Consider the following 24,341-nt stretch of genomic DNA (forward strand, 5'->3'; position numbering starts at 1 on the left):
AATGTGTATGTGAATGGTGCAAATTTACAGGGCTATTTTTGATGACCTGTAGGAGGAATTTCAGTTTTTCAGCACCTTCCTTTACGAAAAGAAAAACCTTCAGCTGGTGGGAATTCAGACAATTTCCTGATAGTTTTTTGGCCATTTCCTAAGTTGCAAGGTTACTAATGAAAATTACAGACCCGGCTTGTGCCTTGTGGTTCTAACGGTGCAGAAAGGTTTTCTTGGCACGTGTGCCTCTCCCACTAAAGGGTCTTTAAATGACTGGCCTTTGGTAGGAATTGCTACAATACTCATGGATGGAGAGAAGCCACCTCATTTCTTTCTTATAGAATATAGCAACCGCTTCTCCCTCACATTTCGCTATCTCCATCCACCGTGACAATAAACCACAATTTCAGTGTTCATTATAACAGCTCTTACTACAGCGCCATTGTGATGGAGCCTGTTTTAAGGTGTTTTATTAAAAGGTATAACAAACCCGCTCCTTTTGTGGATTTCACAAGAACAGAGATGGTATAAAGGAGACAAACCAATTCAATAAAGTCACTACTTTTAAAGCCACAAAAAGATACTCTATAAGTTTTACCTCTCTCCAGTGTTAAAGTACTGATATTTTTGATTCGATCAGCAAAATATCTACCAAAATTTGGTAAATCTCTTACATGCTATTACTATGTTAAACTGGTCCTTAGCATAACACCATTTCCTTCACTATTGCTTCTAGATTCAGACCTTAGTTTTTGCACCTCTCAGGCCTTTACCCTGAGAAACATTTAATGTGTGTAATTTTTGGCCAGTGAGTAATTCCATTTGTATTCGCTGTATTGAACTTACATAGTTTAAAAATGAATTTAAGTCAGTGAGTTCAGTGGATTTACACACACACCTTTAAAACCAAAGTGGTGCTCAAATCTCTGTTATGACTTAAGTAAAGCTTAATTATAAGAAATTTCCCTTTTCCCCATTCTTCCATTTGTGTTCAATAGTTCATATGCGTTTTGCTGACAAATAGGGAGTGTGAACTTGGTCTGCCGCCATCACTGGATTAGACTGGGAAAGAATTAAGTGGATTTTTTTCTTTATAGTGTCTTAATTTCCAGAAAGAGTGCCACAGAAACCATACAAGTTGTCAGAATTGGGATCTGTCATTGCAAAGTTCATTTTGGAGGTTAAAGGGACAAAATCCACAGAGCAGTCTTAGCAAAGTCAGAATTGCAGCAATAGCGGGACCATCTTTTTCTTTACCCAGCTGCAGGTTTATCTCACAGCCATCCTGCAGCTCTTGTGCAGTCACTCTTCAACTTGGGAATATGCTTAGTTATGCTTGTGCCAGACAGCCTGACAAGTGAGAAATTCAAAATAAAGTATTGTCTTCAAGCTTCTGCTTTAGTATTATGATCCGTAGGTAATCAGAACCTGTGCTAAGTGTCTTCCATCCTTCACAGGCTCATCGTTTTGAGAGCCACCAATGTTACGTTACACCACATCCCTTTCCACCAACCTGCAAACTCAGAGTGCATCCATCCTCGACTATTGCACCAAAGCCAGGGCATGGCATCTCAAGCAAGTCTGGGGTCTAAGAGTCTTGGAGGAGTAAGATTTCATTACCATGTTCAGGATTCAGCCTTTCAAAAGAGAAATGCCAACAGAGTGTGATTCAGTCCTTCCCAATACATTTCCATACCTATTTGCTAAGAAGGATTGACAGGTTTTTTCTGACCCTCTTCCTTTCTGTTTTTAAGTACTAGTAGTAAACAATAATATCCTGGTGTGGCATTTAGATACCCGATTTCTGCTCTTTAGAGGCCAGGAGGACTCTGTTCATGAGAAATTCAGCCTGTAATTACAGATTTCAAGGCTTAGTTTGTAAGTTCTATCAGTAGTTTTCCTCATAAACTAGTTTATGTATTTTAATACATATTTTACCACCCTGTTGCAAGTAATGGATTTTTTTTTCTTTTCCTGTGCCTTCTGTTGCATTTAATAGACTTAAAGTGAAAAAACAATTTATTAATTATTTTGACAAAACCACTTTTCATGCACGTTTTATTTCTGATATCAATTTTTTCTGTGTGCAGGTGTGTATGCCTGCATACCTGTGTATATATACATTGGTTTTCCCACAGGCATAAATCCCAGGCCATGCTGTTACATGAAGCAGAGCACTATCATTTATTTACACTTTCCCAACTCTTCTAAATTGTAATGTATTTCCAGCTGAGTAAAGATGAGCCCTCTGAATAGGAAGACATTTTCATCCGATTTCCATCCATATCTCCCCTCTTCATTCTTCTTTCTTCTGTTTTCTTTCCCACTTGCCTTCTTACGCTGTCTCTTTTTCTTTCGTTCATTCCTTCGAAATGCACGATCTATTAAAACACTTTTAAAACTATAGGATAGCATTTTTCCAAAGTCCTCTGGCTGCCCAAATAGACACATTTCAGCATGGCCTGCTTTCCCAGAGATTAGGTGACTGATGTACCGAACACGTGCCTCCTGGAGGTGTCTGAATCACTTCCCGTGGAAAGAAGACACAGAAAATCACCATCAGTTTCAAATCCCCAAGTGCGTGATGAGTTCAGACCAATGCAGGTTGCTGCGTGCATGCGTCCCGCTAGCTGTGGCAATTATTAAATGACTCACACATAATTGAGACTTGCTTTCCATTGGTAATTGTTCTAAGAGGGTTTTCCTACAGTCTGTTAAATAACCTCTCTTTTGTTCCTTGCAGGAATGTACAAAGAAAGCAAATTAGCTTTCAGGTGCCCAAAGGCATGAACTTAGATCCCATTTCTTTTGTTCTCTCTTTCAGGTTATTCCAATCTGACCACCATACAGACATCATTATTTTAATGTTGAATACTCAGACAAGGGTGCCATGGATGTAAAAGAAAGGAAACCGTATCGATCTCTGACTCGGCGCCGCGACACTGAGCGCCGCTACACCAGCTCTTCAGCCGAGAGTGAGGACAGCAAGGCACCCCAAAAGTCCTACAGCTCCAGCGAGACCCTGAAGGCTTATGATCAAGACTCCAGGCTGACCTACAGCAATCGGGTCAAAGACATGGTGCACCAGGAGGCCGATGAATTCTGTCGAGCAGGTGAGCACATTTCAGCAGATTCTGCTGTAAGCAGGGTGAGCTGAGAGCTGGGGCTGTGTGGGAGGAAACCTTTGAAGTACTTCAAGGCCAAAAGCAAGATATAAAGAAAGGGAGCAGCAATGAACATCTTCATTGTATTGCAAATGGGATGTGTGCAAACCAACGTCACAGAATCACAGAATGGTTGGGGTTGGAAGGGACCTCTGGAAATCATCCAGTCCAATGCTAAACCAGGGTCACCAGAGCAGATCACACAGGAATGTGTCCAGATGGGTTTGAATGTCTCCAGAGAAGGAGACTCCACAACCTCTCTGGGCAGCCTGTTCCAGTGCTCTGGAACCCTCAAAGTAAAGAAGTTTCTCATTTAGATTGTTTCACTCTCAAGTGTGATACCACTAGCATGTGTTTCTTAGCATCTACTAAGACACATTTTCTGTGTCTTAGTCTTCCTGCTTGCAACAGCCCTTCATCACGTCCCACCATGAGACCAGGCCCCCTGTGCACACAGTGCACAGTGCTGATGTGGCATGGAAAGTCTCTACCTGCCCAGAAGTCCTTTTCTCTGTGTCATGTGCCTGCTCTGTCATGATGGAAGTCAACAACAATCCAGAGGCAGAAGACAACCAAAGGACAGTGCCACTGTCCACACTGTCCATCTGGGCTACAGCAAAACCCAAGAAGCCTGGAGGAAGGGAGGCAACTGAACTGCAAATGGGACAAATCACCCTTGAAATTGTACATGGCCTGTAGGATGTAGATTTGAGATGGGGGCATGCTCCAATATTAGAGGAGTGGTAAATAACTACTTTTAGGACTTATAGGAGTCCAGTTAGCCAATCTGGGTCACAGCAGCTGTGAAGATGTGGAGGTTCAAGGTTCAGCATGGGCTCCACAGTCTTGATAAGAGATTCCAGATATTATTCTTTTTATCGCTAGCCTGAAGTTAGTGCAGTTATATTTTCACTGCTGTTGTTGCCTACATGAGGTAGATTTCTGACCCCTCTCCTGCCTCATCTTCATTTTTCTGTAGAGACACAAGTGTCTTAGTTCAGAAACCCAGCAGGGCTTCACATAAATTATTTTTAGAAGTCCATCAAGAAAAGCATAAAATGGCAAAGTGAGTCAGATGGAGTAGGCAGCATTCCAGACAATGAACATAAAATAGCTGACCCAAGGCTGCTCTGATCACACCCTCAGCAGTTTGGAGAAGCTGATTCCCCAAGGGAATGCATACAACTGCACTTGTTTAGCTTGAGGGCTGCTTAATTTCATTCTTCAAACACCACAAACTTGTGGTTTTGGTGCAAGACTCATCTTTAAGGCATGCACAAGCAAAATGACTTGCAGAAGTATCTTTGTGCACGTGGATTTGATGTTTGTATTTCAGGATAACTGCAATAGGCAATAATTATCAAAAGAGCCAATAGATGTTGTAAGTAATACTTTGCAATCATAAAAGGAGTTTCCCTCTTAGCAACTCTGAAGTACTTCATCCTCTCTAAGGAATCCATGAGCTTATAAAGAAAAGGAAACCTTTTAGGTCATTGAGTTTGCTCACTTCATACAATATATTCATCATGCAGGATAGATGTGAATTAGTACAGGTCAGCGGTTTTCAACCTGAGGGTCTATGAGGCCATGCAGGTCCACGGAGTTCTCCTAAGAAGGCCACAAAAGATAAATAAGAAAAGCCAGACTACTGATAGGGAGTATAAATTTGTTATACACGAGTTCATACTTCCCTAGGAAAATTTTGTAGGGTACTGAGAAATAGTAAAAATCACTCATCTAAGTGGCTGAAATTAACTGAGATTAACAATGTCAGGGCACTAGTTCTACTTCTGATATGCCACTAACTGATTTTTCCATTTATAATTTTCTCCCAGTTTATCTTAAGTGTCCCAAGACTGGCCTGCGGACTGTCAACAATTACCCCAGATTTTCTGTGCCACGTTTTCCCCTGGCACAAAGCCATTAATGGCCTCACTTTGTGGTGCTTCTTGGGCTCGTGCCAACTGAAACCAAGCCTTATTATCCAGCTCGACATCAACAAGGCACAGTGAATTTCTCTCCTGCATTGGTTTGGAAGGCAGGGGAGGGAAACATTTCAAATTGACCAAATAAATTCAGTAAATAAACAAGTCAGCATTTAAATGGTTTTAGCTAGAGTGAGAGTGCCAGCAAACGTGCAAGTCAGCACGGGAAAAAATAGACTAGATCTGAATTAAAAAGTCTTAGATATTTATTATCTTCCTTTTATTGACTTGAGTTCTTCCAGCTTAAAAGGCAACAGTGAGCATAGAATATGAAAATCGATGCATCTCCTGCTGTTTATTGCAAATAAATTTGATTTTCAGTTAATTGTAGCAGTCATTTTTCATAATTTATGAGCTGCTGTTACTGGAGAGGATCAGTCACGCTGCACATTGATGTGTCTGGTGATGCTGAATGTGGCTTGTTTCAGGGGAAGGTGGAACTCGCCATCAGGGACAGAAATGTGCAAGCAAAACCAAAAGATGATGTTTTCCAGTACTCCACAGAGGATGGTTTAAAAGCTCTCTGGCTTTGCACAAAATTAAAAACTGGAAGTCTCTGGGAGGATGCTGCTTCCCTCATTTATAACTTAGGTCAAGTTTTTTGACTAACTCATGCCATGGAGTAGCGGAGGATGCTCTCTCACAGCACTTTGCAATCAAGTTAAATGGATTAATTTGCCACAAGCTTGCACTGTGCTCCCGGAGCGAGGCTCTAGAATTTCTTGGAGGTGTGAGGCCCAAGCAATGTTCTCTGTCTACTCTGTCTGAAAGCTTTAATCTTGTTTGGTCAATTAAAAAGGTGTGAAGTTCATGAACGCTTTATATAATTTGAGTTCTATCAGTCATACATCCAGAAACAGCTGAACCTTGGTTATTTCCTCTTGACATCAAAGAGATCTGAGCTTTGCATGGAAATGTTGTCCAGTCCCATTATCCACCTTGCATTCAAACTCTCTTCACTATGAGCTGCAAAGTCCACTGAATGAAGAAATGTAGTAAAACAGCATCTGTTTGGAGCTGGCTGATCGTTTGATGCATGTGTGCTATAATATGAGAGATCTTCCCTATGCAGCAGAGCTAAGGGATAAGCCAGGTTATTTCCAGAAGCATCAAACCAGACTGTGGAAAAGTAGAAATCTGACTGTTTTCTATTGGATACACATTTTCCACCAGATAATATTTAACATCAGCAAATGGAAATGTGAGGAGAGCCACATGTGTGGTTTTGAGCAGGGAGAGAATCATAACTTAGTTTTGAATACAACCCTGCGGTCCAGACCAGATGAACAGACCTCAATAACATGTAGATATGAACTTCACTGTTTAAAGCTAGGTTTGGACCTGAAGTTTCTAGAGGATCATGTGTTCAGATTATCTTTTTGAAAAAAATGAGTCTGTGGCCTGGATATAGATTGGGCAGGTTCCACCTCTCTTTTTATTGTCAGGGATTTACTTATTGAAGTAATGGGAAGAAGCCAGCTAAGCTAAATTTGATCAATGATGTTGGCATTTGGCCATGATCCAGGATCTGGTGCCTCCTACCAATTACAGATAGTTCCTTAATCCACCTCATCAAGGCGTAGTGTAACAGGAGCAGTGGTGCATTGTTCCATATAAATGTGTGGTGCAGCTAAAGGCCAAAATCTTTTAAAGGCGTTCAGGGCTGAAAAAAAGAAAAGCATGCATTAATAAATAAATGTGGATTAAAATGGAGCCGCTAATTGCTCTCCACAGCTTTCCCGTGCAACTTTCTGAACAAAGTGTGCTAATATTTGAAGGCTCATTCACATGGACTCGATCTGATTTTGAGGCTCTGCAGGTAACTAGACATGAACTTAGGAGTCATTTTTCAGGTTATATTTTTAGTCAGCTAAACAATTGCATTTATTTGCAGCCAAATAACCTCTGCTGTGACTTGTATCAGAATGAATAGCTAAACTGAGTCAAGGTGTGAGTGGTCAGCAAGGGGAAAGTGAGATCACCAAAGGCAATTTAAATCCCCAGTATGTAATTTCAGGAATTTCAATGAGCAGAGCTCTTTCAAATTTCCTATTGTACTAGAGTTGCCAGGTGTATGGTCAGACTTGTGATCATTGCATGCCTCATTTTTCTTTTGTCTCAAGAAGATTACTATTTGCCACTCCTACAGAATTCCACCATTTCTGCATCTGTCTTTGCTTTCAAATTTGATTATTTCATTGAGCACACCCTGAATATTTGTCAGCTTCCTGAGGCAGGAATTCAGCTGCTCTTTGGTCTTTGCATGGTCACTTGGTCTCCCACCAACCAAGACCACAAAACAGGGGAATTTTTGGTGTGACATTAGGACTTGGGAACTGCTGTGCCTCATTTATAGACAGAGGATGAATGGTTCTGCCATTGACTTGTGCTAGGTGAAACCATCTTCTATTAGGTGTTCCAGGGGAGGTTTAGATTGGACATTAGGAAAAGGTTCTTCACCCAGAGGGTGCTGGAGCACTGGTGGAGCACCTTGCTGACCCAGGGAGGTGTCACAGCCCCAAGCCTGGCAGTGTTCAAGAAGTGATTGGACAACACCCTGAGACACATGGTGTGAATTTTGGGGTTGTCCTATGCAGGGACATGATTTGGACTCTATGATCCTTGTGGGTCCCTTACAACTCAGGACATCCTATCATTCTGTGGTTCTATTAGACTAACCAGGCTGCTGTGTTCTCTCCCAGGAGCCAACTTCTCTTTACGAGAGCTGGGTCTTGAAGACATGACACCCACACACGGGACTTTGTACCGGACTGATATCGGGCTGCCTCACTGCGGCTACTCCATCAGCGCCGGCTCGGATGCCGACACAGAGGCAGACGTGGTTATGTCACCCGAGCACCCGGTGAGGCTCTGGGGACGCAACACCAAGTCCGGACGCAGTTCCTGCCTGTCCAGCCGGGCCAACTCCAACCTCACCCTCACCGACACGGAGCACGAAAATACCGAAACCGGTAAGTGGTGACAGCGCATGCAGTGTCAGCCTTGAGCTCTGCCAGGAATGCCTCTTCTTACCACTCCACCTTAATCTTCCTTAGGTTTTATGCTGGTTTTTTTGTTGGGTTTTTTTTATCAGACACAGTGAAAACACTCTTCTAATAGCCCCACGTCGTGGCCTTTTGTACTGTCCTACAGAGTGTTTGTTAATAAACTGCTGGAGAAGCTCCTACTTATTTATCACAGCGACAGAGATCATTAAGTGGCTGTAATACTCTCTCTGCTTTTTGTAGCGACCTTTCAGAGAAAAAGCATTTAAATCTCCCCTCCCCTGGCCGATGCTGCTCTTATCTTTGCTACAGATTTTCAGGGCAGATAATTTCCTCCTTTTCCTCGCCGGTTCCTTGACAGGAGCCGTTTCATTTATGTAAATCGGCTGACTGCTCTCAGAAGGAAAATGATGGTGAAATATTTTTAGAAGCCTCTTTCTTCATGCGAAATAAAAGCTGAAGGTCACAGATATATATATATATATATTTTATCTCTGTAACTTTGTGTCCGGGGACTCCTGCGTGTGTTTTGTAGGTCTGGAAACCTTTTGGTCAGCAGTTCTGCCAGGCAGTGTAGAAAGGAGAGAGGATTTTGATTCAATTGCAGCTTGACCTGGGGGTTCACACAGCCCTATATGCCTTTGCACCTTTAATTCAATTATGGCACAGCCTGCTTCTTAATATAGCCGCTGCGTATAAGGCATCAGGAGCTTGAACTCAGTACAGAAAGCTGATGTGAAATGACTGTATTGCTTGATCTCTTTATGCTTTTTTTGCCACAGTATTATAGTGACAAATGATGATAACTTTTCCTTGGGAAGCCATGACACGGTGAGACATACACCACCCACATGATTTTATGTTTAACTCCAACAAAATTACAGGAGAATCTTATTAAGTTTCTGCTCAGAGATAATAATATAGTAGGCAAAGTTCAAAAATAAATGGCCTCGTTTTTAAAGGATGTACAGGAGAACCTCTTAAAATTATCTTTAGAATATTTTTTTCAGTTTCATAGTGTAGCATCTTACAGCTGTGCACCCGGGCAGATACGCAGTGCCAGGTTATATAATTTTCCTTCCAAGCCTTGTATTTTGTTGAAAAAACAGAGGCATCATCAGGGTCAGAGTTTTGCACAATCTTTACAAATCACTAGAAAACAACCAAACGCAAACACCTTGCGCTTCCATACCATTCTCCTGTGCTTTTCATGGTGGTGTATAAGCAGCTACCTCGTACATTTTTCTTTCCATGCCTACTCAGAAAAGCAAATACAGAATTTTAGCCTTTTTTTTGGTTTTTTTCCTTAAGTGTGAAGAATTACATTAGCTGCTAGAGTCTTTTTCACTGGTTTCCGTAATGCTATCTCTACATGTGCAAATGCAACTTTGTACCTACAGATCACTTACAAATGAAATTATATTAGCAACAACACATTAGCAACAGCACATGTCTTGAAAGGCTTTACTGAAATTAATAACCGAGGCAGTAATACTCATGTCAGGACCAAGACAACCTCCAATTCCTTTTCCCTTACATTCAATGACACACTAAGCATTTGTTGAACCACCATTTCATAGCAATTAGAAAAGAGAAGACAGAAAGGTGAAGAAGATACCTGCAGGTATTTTAAGTACTGTACAAATATAGAAGGAGTTTATATGGGTCCTGAGCTTTTGCAGATTTAGATGTTGAGTGTTTTGAATGAGAAAGGCTATATGATACTCAAAAATAGAAAGTGTCTGTAGCATAAATAAAATCTAGAGATTCATTGGTGTCCGGTATGTAAGTGACAAAAACAAAACAAAAATAAAGAGGTGGTGGAACTTGAGGGAAAATATTATGATCCAGACTGGCTGTTGGGGAGGTTCATCTGATGCTTAGACTTCCCTGGGAAGATAGGAGAGATATTGACCAGGTTTAGGTCACAAAAACTGCTTCAGAGCTCAGAGAAATACATATTTCAGTGTAGGGATTACAGGCTGAATTGGTGGTATAAACATATCCAAACAAAGGTTGCAAGGGAAGAAGAGAAGAAGGACTAAGGAAAAGTCTTAAATGTACACAAAATCTGGACGTCTTCATTTTTCAATTGCGGGGCACAGATAAAGGTGTGAGAAACTTTTGCACGCAAATCCCTCACAGCCTGAAAACTGCTGTTGGAGAAAAAGAAGCCTGAGATCTCCTCAGAAGTTTTGTCCAGCAAATGCAGAGGTTGTTCTGGGTTTCCTCCCACTGCACAGAAGCCGTGTTACTCTGGACTCTGCTGTCACACAGGCTATTCTGAGAAATCCTAGATTTATAGGAGAAACGTTTTTAAGAAGAGATGAATTTTTGCTAATGGCAGCATAAAGTAACATAATGCTATGACTCATTTTACAGGATACCTTTATTGGTCAATATTAATTGTTGACAGTATTGATAGAAGTTATAGCCTTTAGCTGAAGTCAATATGGAGCTTTATGAACCTGCCATCAATAGAAGATTTTATGGGGCCCATTAAACCAACTTCTCCAATGAAGGTTAACGTCAGCAATTTTTATGCTGTTCATTATTTATCCAAAATAAATAATCAGAATTTACTTCTGATGTTTGTAAATCCAAAGCTGTTGAAGCACGATTCCACTGAGACATTTATTTTGTTCGTAGGAAATGAGAGGTCTAGCTCACTCAAAAAAGCAAGTTTGCTTTTATTTGAGGAGAGGTGATGCCTTGAAGGAACAGATAGGCTGTTTAGTAAGTGCAGCCACAATCCACCCCTCTTTCTTTAAGGAAACTGACGAAATGCTCTGGTTCCATGGCATATTACAGTCTATAAATCACTTGCGTAGGCCGCTGGCATAAAACCCCATGTGTTGCTTTATCTAAACTGTTCCCAGGCTTTCCAGGAGGTGGAATAGTTTTACTAGGTTAAGAGTTTGTTTTCACTGAAGGGTTAGTTTGAGTTATAACTCTGGTGTTGCCCTCAGTTCAGATCCTGCACACCCAACTATCCCTAATGGCTTCTAGCTCAACCTGGACAGTGACTTTGCACAGGGGGCAGAGGGGACAGCCCAGATTACTGCACCTTGTCCAGGGACAAGGCAATCGCTCTATGTAGTTAATGTAGCAGACAACTCATGTAGCTCAAGGGTTATTTTGCAGCATGACCATCTAGGCTAAGCTGAAATTTCCATTTACTGTTCAGATCTATACACAAGGAGGAGGCTGGTTCCTGGAATGCTAGCAATGAAGTTAGGAGAACCTCTTTCCTCTACTTGTTCGTAGTGCTTCTCAGCAAGACTGAGAAGTTCCTGAAGTAGTCATTTGGATCTGAGCCTGGAGTTAACTGGCATTACCTTAGGTAACCCTGAACAGGTTTGCACTGAGCCAGCAACTGTTTAATATAGAGAAGAGCACAATGACGGAGAACAAGGTAATAGTCTTCCAGAAATTGACTGATTTACCAGCAGCTCAGTCACATACTAAAAGCAAAATGCTTCTAATCATGAAAACATCATCATAAAAATACACTGCCACAGAATAATTTATTTTAGAAGGCATCGCTGAAGGTCTCTAGTCCATTCTCCTGCTTAAAGCAGGGCTAACTTTGAGGTCAGAGTGGGTTGCTCAGGGCTTTGTTCACTTACACTTTGAGTATCTCCCAGGATGGAGAGGTCACAACCTCTGTGTCCTGGTTATGGTGCTGGCCATGTTTGTTGGTAACAACTTTTCTCCTAAGAGCTAATCAGAATTTCCACTGCTGCGACTTGTGTCCCTTGCTTGTCCTCTGCTCCCTGAACACCTCCAAGAACAGTCTGGCTCCATCTTCTGTATATTCCTACACTTCAAATAATTAAAAGACAGCTAGATAGCAGACAGTATCTATCCACACACCTAAAATAGTTAAAAGCACCTAAATTTCCCTTTAGCCATCTCTTCTGTCAGCTGAACAGAGCCACCTAGGTCCTCCTCATAAACAGTTTGTAGGCTGTTAGGCACTGGCGGAGATAGACAGATGGGTTGGAGGAACTCCAGTGCTAAAAGTTTTTAAGTGTGAACTAGACAAATAACTGCTGAGAAAGGTCTAGATTGGATGCTGCCTCAGTCAGAGTGGCTGTATGTGATGGCTTCTTGAGCCTCTCTCTTCCTCCAATTTCAATAATTTGTAGTATTTCTTTGACTTCAGGAGAATTCAGGACTGTTCAGACTGAGCTTTGAGCATCCCAGGCTTTTGCAGTGCTTAGGACACTCCTAACTGATGTAGAGATGGACAGTGTTTGTGTGCAAGCATCCATGAAACAGGCTCCGAATATTTCCTTCGGGTCTATATGGGAGATTGTATCCCAGATCCACCCAAATTGTTATGTAATATGCTGGTAGGCCCTGGATAGACCCAAGTGTGAGAGATGAGCAGAAAATATAGCTATTCCCACACAGAATCCTTTCCTACGTAAAACAAAACACTTTTCTCTCTGCCTTCAACATGATGAAGAGCATACTGGTTTATTCAGTGCAATCACAGCAGGAGCACTTTAAACCTGGGATAACTCCATTTTTAAAATTTGTTGTACAGTTGTGCAGTTTAACTTTTATTTTACCCAAAGAAGCTGAGACAAACTAAAGATTCACTTTAGTCTTAACCCAGGTTTAGTGTTAACATCCACCAAGGCACATAACTGGTTAAATGAGAGAGGGAGCAGGAGAGAGGGGGAAGTGGTTTTCTTCATTAGCAGGAGAAGTCAGCAGTGATTAATGCTGTGTATATGTGCAGAGTGGAACTGATGTTTCTCTCTGTCCTCGTCTCCTCTTGGGAAGAATGTGGGCAGTATCAAGAGGCCAGAAGGATCTCACAGGCAGGATGAGTAACATCAGATGGCTCGAGACAGTTCAACCGAGCTGGCGATGCTCAACTGTGATATATTGTGTACAGAAATTCTTGCAGCAGAAGTGTTGTTGAAGTGTGGCATTTTCTTATCTAGCAGACTGAGAGATTAGTAGACATGGACTAAAATTCCAGATCTGACCACCCTGGAAGCCAAAACTCAGGCTGCAGGGCCGTTGCTGTCAAATTGTGCTGTGCTGCTTCATTCCATCTTCACAATTCGAAAATAAGTAGGAAACATGACATCCTGCAGACAATTCCACATGCTTTTCATGTGTGCAGAAGGGTTGAGAATGGAACTCAAATCTCCCATTTAACAAACAACTGGATGCAGGTACGATCAGCCCCAACACTTCCATCACGCATCTGTTGGTCACCTCTGTTTAGGAAGAGCAGTTTAATCTCAAGGTCCATTCGTCTTTGGCTTCATCTCTGAAATCACCAGCCAGTGACTACAGTGATATAGACACTTACTCACTGGTGACAAGATTAAAAGCACCAATTCATTTTACATTGCTGGACCCGCATCCTACAGAGAGGAATAATTTTTCTTTTAGTCACTAATGTTCTGGGATACATTTAAATGAGCTTTAAATCTGTCAAGCAAACTACCAGCCCAATATCCAAACCTGCTCTCCAAGCCTTACCAACTTGACCAGAAAGGCAGTCAACGTGTTACTGTTAACTTTTGCTTTCCCATCAAATAAATTGCCTTTCTGGAAAATTCTCATAGTTTTTTGTAAAACTGGCAATCAGGAGCTGGAAAACTCACATGATAGCTGTGGCTGCTCTACCATCACAGACCCAACTCTTAGCCATTTTAATTGACATAATAGGTAATTTAAAGAGCATTTCTTGCAGTAACCACCACACTTTCTGCTTCCACACTGCTTAAGCCATTACTGCTGCTGGAAGGAGTGCTTAAGAAACTGCACAGGAAATTAGGACTCGATAGAACTGAATGCTTATGGAAGATGCTTAGAAACACAGAGGTACATTACAGCAGGAAATAATTAAATAGAAGCCTTTCAAACAAGGAACGCCATTTCTCCTGGGTAGTTAAGAAATCCAACTAATGCTTTCACTTATTCAGTGGTGTCTAATACAGAGTTCATCAAAGCCTTCAAATACTCCTGTGGCCATCAGTGGTGTTAGATCAGGTCCTAGGTGTAGAGTGGTAAATAGCTGGTTTTCCAAATTACACAGAGTGCCAGCGTGGCATAAATCCCAGTACTCCTGGTTAAACACAGCGCTACATGCTGTTTGCTGCTACGTTTCCCGTATCCATTTTGGCTTCTTATTAAATCAGAAAGCTGCCCTGATGCTCAAGCCACATGCTCCAGAATTGCATTGGCTTTTTGCAAACATTTTATCTTCAGAGCTGTTTTACAATAGGTAGTGGAGCTATAAGAAAATGGTAATTATGTCTGTGTGTTTTTCTTGTTCCCTGTGCTTGTCCAGAACTCATTTCCTAATGTTGTCCATACTTGCCTAAACTTACCAAAGCCTTGCAAAGGCCTTCTCAAGGTTCTCAATTTTTACTCATTCTGTACATCCACCTTCCTGTTTCCCAAATCATGTTGACCCAAATCACTGGCCCAAAATACAGTTCAATGTATCAGTGCAATTAGCAGTGGCAGAATTACTGTGTAATCTTAGCATTACAAATTATTTAATACTCCAGTTGATAATCTATGGTGACTTTTCTTTTTATTACCATGTTTTGCTGAGTAATTTCCTTTCAGGCTTCACACACTCTATTGTTAATATTGTTACTGTGGTTGCAGCAACATGGTTTTTTTTTTTCTCTCCTTTGAATTAAATAGTGCATTATAAAGTACTTCCAGTAAACGAGCGTGTGCTTCAGACATGCTTCTTCTGCAAACTATGTAGGCAAAAACGTGATAGTCAGAGTCTGGAGAATTCAGAAGGGAGATTTAACAAAAAAAAAAAAAAAAAGGAATGTGCTATGATCTGTACTTTATTAAGCTTCCCTTATGCCTTTTGAGTAGGGGAAGACAAGAATAAATTAGAATTACCCAGTCAAGATCAGGCATCTGTTGGCTGTCATCTTTCACTTGCTTTCTATCAGTTGTAACCTTAATATTAACAAGATGTTTCAGCTTGAAATAAAAATTAGCCAGAACTCTTACCACTAAAGATCCATCATCAATTGCAGAAGTTAGTAAAGAACTACAAAAATGAGTAGCAGATCCAGAAGGGAATTTTCATTAATACTCTTCCCTGTTTCAGCTCCTCAAAACTCTTAAACTGCTCCCTTCCAAGTAGGATTTGCAAACAATTCACCATTTTAACACTACATGGGGACTGCTTGGGTATCGCAACCTACTGAAGCCACCTTATAGAGTTATTCAGAGACATGGTGATCACTTGAAATGTGAAGGTCAGGGGAAGGAATGTGCCTTCAGGCTCTCCAACCGTAAAGATACTAATATTCCTATGAAGAGTATTAGTACTAAAAAGGAGACTTTAGCTGCATGACTGTCCCAAATGCTATATTCTCCACTGAAAAATGGCTCCCTTGAAGGCTGTTACATCTTCCTGACTTGTGATCCGACATTCTAACCACTGACATTCTTGATGATGGATTCCTCTTATTTTCTGTCCTCTAATCTCTTTTGTCCTTTTCAGACACCAGCCCTGGGAAGCCTCTTGAAAGTGAAAAAGTGAGGCACCACCTCACTTCTTCACAAGAGTCTCAGAAAAAGTTTAGCCCAGATGGGACAATAAATTGATGGGATTTAGGGCAGCACCCCTGTCCACTGGGTGTAAAACGGCCTTTTAGATGAGGAAATAAGTGGATCCCACTGTCTCTCTTATGGGGAGAGGCTGACGGAGCTGGGGCTCTTGAGCTTGGAGAAGAGGAGACTGAGGGGTGACCTTATTAATGTTTATAAATATATAAAGGGTGAGTGTCAGGAGGATGGAGCCAGGCTCTTCTCGGTGATAACCAGTGACAGGACAAGGGGCAATGGGTACAAACTGGGACACAGGAGGTTCCATTTGAATTTGAGAAGAAACTTCTTCTCAGTGAGAGTGACAGAGCCTGGAACAGGGGGATTGTGGAGTCTCCTACTCTGGAGACATTCAAACCCACCAGGACACATTTCTGTGTAACCTCATCTGGGTGTTGCTGCTGCATGGGGGGATTGCACTGGATGAGCTTTCGAGGTCCCTTCCAACCCCCGACATTCTGTGATTCTGTCATTCTGTGATTTTGTCTCTTGGGCATGATTCAACCCACCCAAGAGCTGATTGTCCCTTTGGTAACACTAACACCCACCCCAGGGAACACAGAGGGAGCCAGCGGTATCCCTGCTCCCCATTTAGGAGGTGAAGATACACAGGATCAATCTAAGTTTAATAATCCCATTGCTACATTAATGACCAGTATCTTGATTTTATTCCACGGTGAAGGAATTTCCACTGATTTCTAGGGCTGATCTAACTCATCACTCGCCTATTTGCCTCTAGAGGAAAATAAGTCGTTCCATTTTCTTTTTTTAATATTTTTATTCCCATATGGTATGTCCCAGAGAGAATGTATTTTCTGTATTACTGTAATCTGCATCTGAAAGAATGCGGACATTAAAACCCTTCCCAATGTTATTCTGCTGTAATGAACTGCAGTTCAATATAGGTTAGTGTGTAGGTTTCACGTTATTATTATTGTGATGATGGTGAAGCCATTAAGCATGAAAAAAAGGCCCAAACTTTAGAAAATCATTAATATCCTGAACACTGAGGGAGAGGGCATGTAGAAACAACATTAATAGGTAAGAATTTACTGTTCTTTTCAATTACACTGTTAATTTTTGTCCTTTCCTTCACTGCTTTAAACTGCCTTGCCATGCAGATTTTTTTTAAGGAAAATAATTGCTTTTAGTAATATTGCTGGCAAGCTACCAAGTATTCTGGAAGTAAATCTATGCATTTTTTACATTATTTCCGAGTGCCATGAATAACTTATTTTGTTGTGAAATACCTTAGGGAGAATACGGTCAGGTTCAGCAGCAAAAGATCTATTGCTCTTTTAAGAGTAATATTTTGCTTCGCACCTGTTTTTGGGGTGGGATTTGTGTGCAATGCCAATGAGGAATGGCTGATGTCATGGACCATGGTTATGGTCAGGACACCGAGGGCGACCAGAGCTGGTGTGGACATTAGTGCTTGGGTCATGATGGACTTGTAGCCTGATGGGCATTTGGAGAAGGATTATACTTTTAGGGCCAGATCCATCCTAAGGAAAGGAATGAGCCCTCCTGGGACAGATGAAAGGATGAGAAGAAATGGCCTCAAGTTGCACCAGGGGAGATTCAGATTGGATATTAGGAAAAATTTCTTAATGGAAAGGGTTGTCCAGCATTGGAACAGGCTGCCCAGGGCAGTGGTGGAGTCACCATCCCTGGAGGGGCTTGACAAACGTGTAGATGAGGTTCTTAGGGACATGGGTTAGTGACAACCTGAGGTTAATGGTTGGACTCAATGACCTCAAGGGTGTCTTCCAATCAAAATGACTCTATAATTCTGTGAAAGAGAGGTAGCGTGGAGAAAAGCAAAAAGATTATAGGGAACAATACACCCAAGGAAGGAAGGTTGGTTGAAGGCTCCAAATGATCTGATATCAATCTCTGCAGCTGATTGACTCCTGCCTTGCAGAATTAAGCCTGCTGGTTATGTATGGATCAGGGAGCCAAAGATTGTTTTCCCTTCACCTTTTCTTCTTTTTCTGCTTCATCCTGGATGTGTAGGGATGCAGTGGGCACAACATGTCAATACATCATCCCAGCCATTCAAAGATGTTCATCACTATTCCCTGCACAGGGGGAACCAGGTTTGTCCTCAATCAGGCATTTCCAGATGCTCACATCTGTATTTCTGAATTTCCATCCATCTGCTTCTAGATCCAGCACACAGAGCATTAGTCCACATCTGGTCCAGTCTCCTCCAGTGCCCCTCGAGGTATCTGGCTTTGCTTTTTTCAGTCAAGATGCATCTCCATCCATAAGCAGAACAAAGTGAGAGGAAAGAGCACATTATTTTTGTTTTACCCATGCCCAGAGGTGTGCACTGAGCTCTAAATAAAGAAAAGCACAGCTCTGCCATGAGAATTTGTTCATTAAAATCTCATTGCTTTATTTCTCAGAGGCTTTTGATTAACTTTTAGGCAAAAAAATGCCATTTTATTCAATCCAGGGCAGTGATTAAAAATGCAGCACTGCCCTAATTCTGTGAAGTTTTCAGTGTTTCTTTGAGTTGCCCCTAAAAACTTTAATTATATGCTCTAAGGCAAGTTGTTGTTTTGTTTTGTCAAACCCAGCACAGATCATTTTGAAACATGTATATAAAGAGAAAAATAATAATTCCTATCAGGTGTTCATGTAGAGTAAACATTTTACAAACTTTATTATGGTTCAATCAAAAATAAGTCTTTGCCACATGTCTAAATTAAAGCAAGGTATTTGGGAAGCAGACATGTTATGAGACTCAGAGAAGGGCCACTTTTGGGTGGGCAGTGGACCCCAGAAGATTTAATCCATGGCTCTGCAACAGATAGTGCTTTACCTTGGCTGTGTCACTCCATTTCTCTTTTTCTTTCTTTATCTCAGTTCCCTGTTAGAAAATAAGGATGTTCTTTCTTTTCTTTCTTTTTTTTTTTTCCTCTACTCCCTTTTAAGCAGTGAACCCAAATATTTTCTAATCAAAGATACAGATAGCAGCAAATAAAGCAACTGTACTCTGGTTCTATCTGGTAATACATTAAGTGAATTTTCAGTGCTGAAGTGTTGAAAATATTGGTCTAGAGAGCCCCTCAAACACGCACTGAATATCTTGGGGGGGTGAAAAAAGAGGTGTTTTGTTGTTACTGTTGCTGCACTTATTTATAAGCCATGGGTTGAGTGGCTGTGAGACAGAGAGTGTCAAACAAACTGTGCAGAATGAGACATCATATAAAAAGAGACATTATATGAAAAAGCTTCCCAGGTCCTCTAATGGTCACAGGCACTGAGGGCCCTCACTGAAAACAGTAGAAAAGCTCTGAAATACCCTGGAGGTATTTAAAAGTCATGTAGATGTGGTGCCTAGGGACATGGTTTTGAGATGGACTTGGCAGTGTTGGGTTAATGGTTGGATGGGATGATCTTAAAGGTCTTATCCAACATAAACAATTCTATAATTCTATGAAATGTGTCTTCTCTCCCCCACCACAGCACCCAGGTGGTGTTTTTTTATCCCTTTGAGACTCTTTGTAGGTGAGACTTTCTTGTGCCAAGCAGTGCGAACTGGTAGCAAGCACAGCCCTCCTCTTGCTTCTGTATTTAATGACCCCTCCAAAGTGCTACAGGGCTCCAACAACCAACTTCGGCGGTGGCAAACTCAGAAACGAACTACTTCATCAAACTGACAGCTTTCTGCTGCATTCAGAAACACCCACTTTGATTTCTGTCCTGGTTTGGTCACTTTCTAGTGAGGGAGACAGAAAAGTTAATATTTCCTTTTAAACTTAATTTAAGTTAAATACACATTTCTTCTTTTAACAGATAAATTGTTTAAATAAAATGGGAAATGATGGCAGGCTCAGCTAAGGCTTTAATTCAGAATAATGTGTTAAAGACTTGTAAATCATTCTTAGATCATTTCCAAGCAACTGTGTCTTAACTGTCAAAGTTTAAGGGAAAGTCAAAACAGTGAATTGCAGTCTCTGGGCGAGCACCTAGGCCAGTTTGTGGAGGTGCCAGATCAGCTCCTGACAAATTGTTTCTTCTGCAGATGGAAAGGGAGATTTTGTTTTGCATCAAGTCATTTATGTAGATGAATGAGCATGTACAGAAGTCAGAAATCCACCAACAGTTGAAAAAGGAGAGGAGGGGAACATCTGCACGAGTAAAACCAGAGATAAGACATATTATAGTGATTTTTCAGGACACGTTACATCTGGGGTGAAAACTGGTTTAAGAGGTTACCACCCCAGTTATCCGCTCCCATCCTCTTGCCGGGGTTCTTCATCCCCATGGTCACTATGGTGCAACCGCTCGTGAAGTCCGACTGTGATTTACCTCCAAAATATGTGTGATTTAGAGGTGTGATTTCACAGCTCCCGTACTGCTGTCACATGTAGAGAGATCACTTCCACCAGGGTAGAGCAGCAAAAATCCCACCCAACTGAAAACCTTCTCAGTTTGGGTCAAAAAAGGGCCAGTGGCTGAGGGTGGGGTAGCAAGAACACCTGGGAGCTATTTAAGCCGGCGTTGCCAGCGAGGAAGAAGCATTGCCGAGCTCTCTTGGAAATGCACCTCTGTTCCAGTTCCCCAGCGACAGCTAGCGCTGTCTTTGTTAATGCCAACTCATTTTCTGTGCAAGACTTATTTTCTCCTCGTATCTCCAGCAGGTTCAAGTGCTTTTCTTACAGTCGCTTTGGGAGGAGGGGGGTGAAATTATGACTGAGTTCCAGTTGCCGTTTAAATGCAGCTTGACGTGAATTCTAAATAAATGAAAGAATAAAAATCCAGCAATCATCTACTGAATGAGAAATCTGTTGTTCACCATTTTCTCTTCATAAAAAATGTAAAAAGTAGGAATCTGAATAAATGCATGCTAAACTATATAATTGCTGAAATAAATATGTATAGATATAGGATATTCTTTGATTTAGCATAAAGAAGCAGCAAATTATACCAATCAGTGAGAATCAACCAGTTTTAAAAGAAAATAACTGAAAAGCACACATGCAAAACAAGATTAAAACTGATTATTTAAATCAAGATTCTCTATTTGCTGGTTTAAACCATGATTACAATTTAAATGAAGCCACTCTGTCACAAATAGTTTAGGGACAATGATTTCTCCCTCTTATATAATGTGTGGATTTTATATCCGACAGAGCCTCGTGCTGCTTGTGAGGAACATGGGTGTACCAAGCCTTCATCTCCAGCCATGTTCTTCGTTTGGTCTATATTTCATTTTAGATGTTTGAAACAGACAAATGGCAAACCTCAACTGAAAACACACAAAAAAATCTCCGAGATGCTTTTTCTTTTGGGAGGCTTAGGATGGAAATTAAATTGAGATTCAACTGCAACCCTAGAGCCAGGCTGCGATGCTGATTCCCAAGTAACACAGGGGCTGGAAAAGCAGCCACAGCCCAATATTAGAGCGCTAAGGGAAATGTCTCTCTCCCTCTTAGGTACCACTGCTTTGGATAATTACATTCCCCTTAACAAAATTCCCTTTGCACCTGCAGTTGGACAGGGTGTTTCTCCTCCATTAAATTGCTCTGTTTTGCTGCTATGCTCTACCGAGCAGCTGTTAATGTTCCACCCCAGAGGTGTCTGCAGCTCAGTGATGGGTGAAATGATTAAGGCTAGCAAGGCACTTGATCATTTGGAATGAAAGGTGCTACATAAACATACCTCATCAGTTTTATTAATGCTCAACAAAGCAAACTTTTTCCTGTAGCTGGTCCTACTCCTCCTCGGCATTTAATACATGTTCCCTTTGGTAGAGATGGCAGGTAAATACAGTGCATACATTATTTGCTTGATGCATTCATCAGCTTTCCTTAAATAAGCCTGTTTCGCAGATTGATGATTTGACCCGTTAGATGCTGGGTCTGCATTTGTAGAAGTTTGAAGGAGTGTCAATCTTGGGCCACTTCTCAGGAAAAGGCAAGCGATGACCTCAGGCATTGCAGACACTTACCTTGGCTTCAGAAGTGTGGCAAACTTGGCATGGGATCACTCTATAAAGTCAATAATGAGGAAAGGACTTAGAGAAATGCTATCTGATGGTGATACAGAGAAAACAGGTCTTTTCAGGCAAATCAGGGTTCAGTTTTTAAGCATGTTATAAGTTCAGTTGATAAAGAGAGGGTTGCTTACATGTTTGCAAAGTGCTGATGTGTGCATGGCATTGGCTCAGGCATCTAGATAAAGGTTGACATAGACATTTATACAAAAGAGAACATAGATGTATTTATTTGTAAATTACATGCCTAAACCAGACTTGTTATGGTACACATCAGTGGGAGAAACATGTTCTCCTTGTCCCCTCTGAAGTCGCAGTGTCCCTCAGCCTCACCTGAATATTTTTGGCTGTTGACTGTCCGTCACATGTTTTTTCCACTGAGGAAAGTCCTTGATATTCCATCTTCACAGGACCCTTTCCATTGGTTTGCTGTCTGCTCTCGAATTATGACAAATTTTCTTTCTTGGTCATTTTCCTTCCACTAGAGCTATGAATGGAGAAAATAGAGACTAACTCACAAAAACTCAATGGCTCTTATTAAGGCTAAATGGGATATTTTGAAAACTCGCTTTGATGGGGGTTGTGTGTGTTTGCGGAAGGGTATCTTCTTCCATGTGAGCTGATAGAAAATAGGCTCAGTCCAATATGAATTTTGGATTATTAACCCTCTTCCTGCTTCTGTTAGGCCTTGGGATTTGTGTGAATTGAAGAAGAGCCCAGCTGAGAAATCAGTGTACAGTCTTACCCCTTTAGTGTGACTTGGTCAAAAAACTAGCAATGTTTTGACCAAAAAAAAAAGAAAAAAAATATTGCATCTCTGTGAGATGCTCTTTGTGTCTTTCAACTCAATGCTGGATGTCTTACTGGAAGGCAAACAAAATGAACAAGACAACTGGGTGAAAGCAGCTGTGATTTGGAACAGAGAAGGCTGCCTTCTCTCTGTAAGCTGCATGACTGTGGAAAAGATCAGTTTTCAAACATATATTTGAGAAGAGATTAGTGCTTTCTGTTAGGGAGGTATTTTAACATCTCAGAACAGAAGCTTTATCTGGAAACTTTTAGGAAGAGCCGCAGTCTGGACTCTGAAGCAAATGCAGCTCCCAATTGTTTTTATCTCGGTCAGCGGCACCAGAGGTTTGCGTTCTCAGCATCAGATTGTGGTTGGTCTCACATGAGCACAAAAGGTAGGAGAAGATATTCAGGAAGAGTTCCCAAAGACACCATAGACATTAGCACCTATCAATTCCCCTGAAAAATACCCCAATAGATTCATAGACAGTGAAGAACTGAGTCCTTAACCTTCTTTTAGTCCTTCTGGAGTGCTTCAGTGTATGTAATGTTTTCCAAACCTTCAACACTCTCGCGAGCCATGCCCTGCATATCACTGTCCTCCCTGAATTGGATTGGGTTAATTCATTCTTGGCTTTGTCTAAAGTTCTTGCAAATCCATTCACATCCTTCAAGAGAAGAATGTCCAGACCACAGTAGAGATGGGGAGATGTCAATACCCCTTTTCCCCAGCAGACACAGAGAGCAGATAGATTCTGCAGAGGAATCGCTCGGATGCTTTCCTGGAGAAACTACTAAAAAAATCGCTCCCGGAGCTGCTTCACAGATTGATGTCTTATCAATGGTGGCATGTGGGGGTTGAGAGGATAGGAGGGACAGATGGTCCATACGGTTCCTTTGAGCTACAGCCAGACCCAAAGAAGCAAAAAGAAGATTGGTGAATTTCTGAAAGAGTTTATTTCCTCCTTGGATTTGAACAGAGTGTTGAAATTCATCCAAAAGACTCTGTAAAGCCTTTTGGATTCTAAGAAGACATAGATCTACAGCCTCATTATTGCTTATTCGTCTGTAAAACCAGAGCTGTAAGGAAGGAGGGAGACAATAGAGTTTGCTTCCGTCCTGTATACACGAGCTCCTCTCCAACTGGAAATTTAATGATATGGCTATTATGAAATAATTATTTCAGCATCATTTCTTTTGGCACAAGTATCTGTCCGATCATTTTGATTCCATGTAGAGTTATTTCAAAATGAATATTTCCAAGTAATTTTCCAGGAATAATTGTATTGGTATATTTCCAAGTCCAGATAAGGCTACGAACAGGATTCCAAAATAGGATAAAAAAAACAATTATCAGATTATTTACTCGCGTGTTTTCTGAAGTATGCAGACATACCTTCTAGTTGCAAAAATACTGTCTGAAAACTGGCTAGTGACTCTGTTGTCTAATATTTTTAAGAGTGTTAGAAATTACAGGGAGTTGAGATGGTCACTGGCAGGGAGGATTCTGAAAATATCAATGTTAAGAAAGCTGGTACGGTAAGACCAGGAGTTAGGATTTGTCAAATTCCTGTGCAGCCCTGCAGGGAGTTAGGAAGCAGTCACTAATTCTCTTCACCATGACACGCCATAAAACCGTTGAGGTGCTGCTTGAAACCATTGAGATTGCAAACCACTTGGGCAAGAGGCAGAAGAACAGAACTTGTCTTTTTCCATCTGTTACTGGGAGGTAGATGTTGGTGGCTGGATACCTGTTTTGCCCATGAAAATGGCATCT

The 24,341-nt window shown here is 41.3% G+C and overlaps 1 protein-coding gene across 3 annotated transcripts in view; it reads left to right on the forward strand.

The window, feature by feature from the left end:
- Positions 1-2,881: 2,881 nt before the first annotated feature.
- Positions 2,882-24,341, forward strand: part of TENM4 (teneurin transmembrane protein 4) — a gene marked incomplete at both ends in the record, with an annotated part of 380,135 nt that continues 358,675 nt past the window's right edge. For all 3 annotated transcript variants that reach the window (XM_080355605.1, XM_080355606.1, XM_080355607.1), the window contains 2 exons: positions 2,882-3,104; positions 7,843-8,112. In XM_080355605.1, coding sequence (XP_080211731.1) covers positions 2,882-3,104; positions 7,843-8,112 — 493 coding nt within the window. The remainder of the gene's footprint in view (positions 3,105-7,842; positions 8,113-24,341) is intronic.

This window comes from Nesoenas mayeri (genome assembly GCF_963082525.1).
Source record: "Nesoenas mayeri genome assembly, chromosome: 1".
Lineage (NCBI taxonomy): Eukaryota > Metazoa > Chordata > Aves > Columbiformes > Columbidae > Nesoenas > Nesoenas mayeri.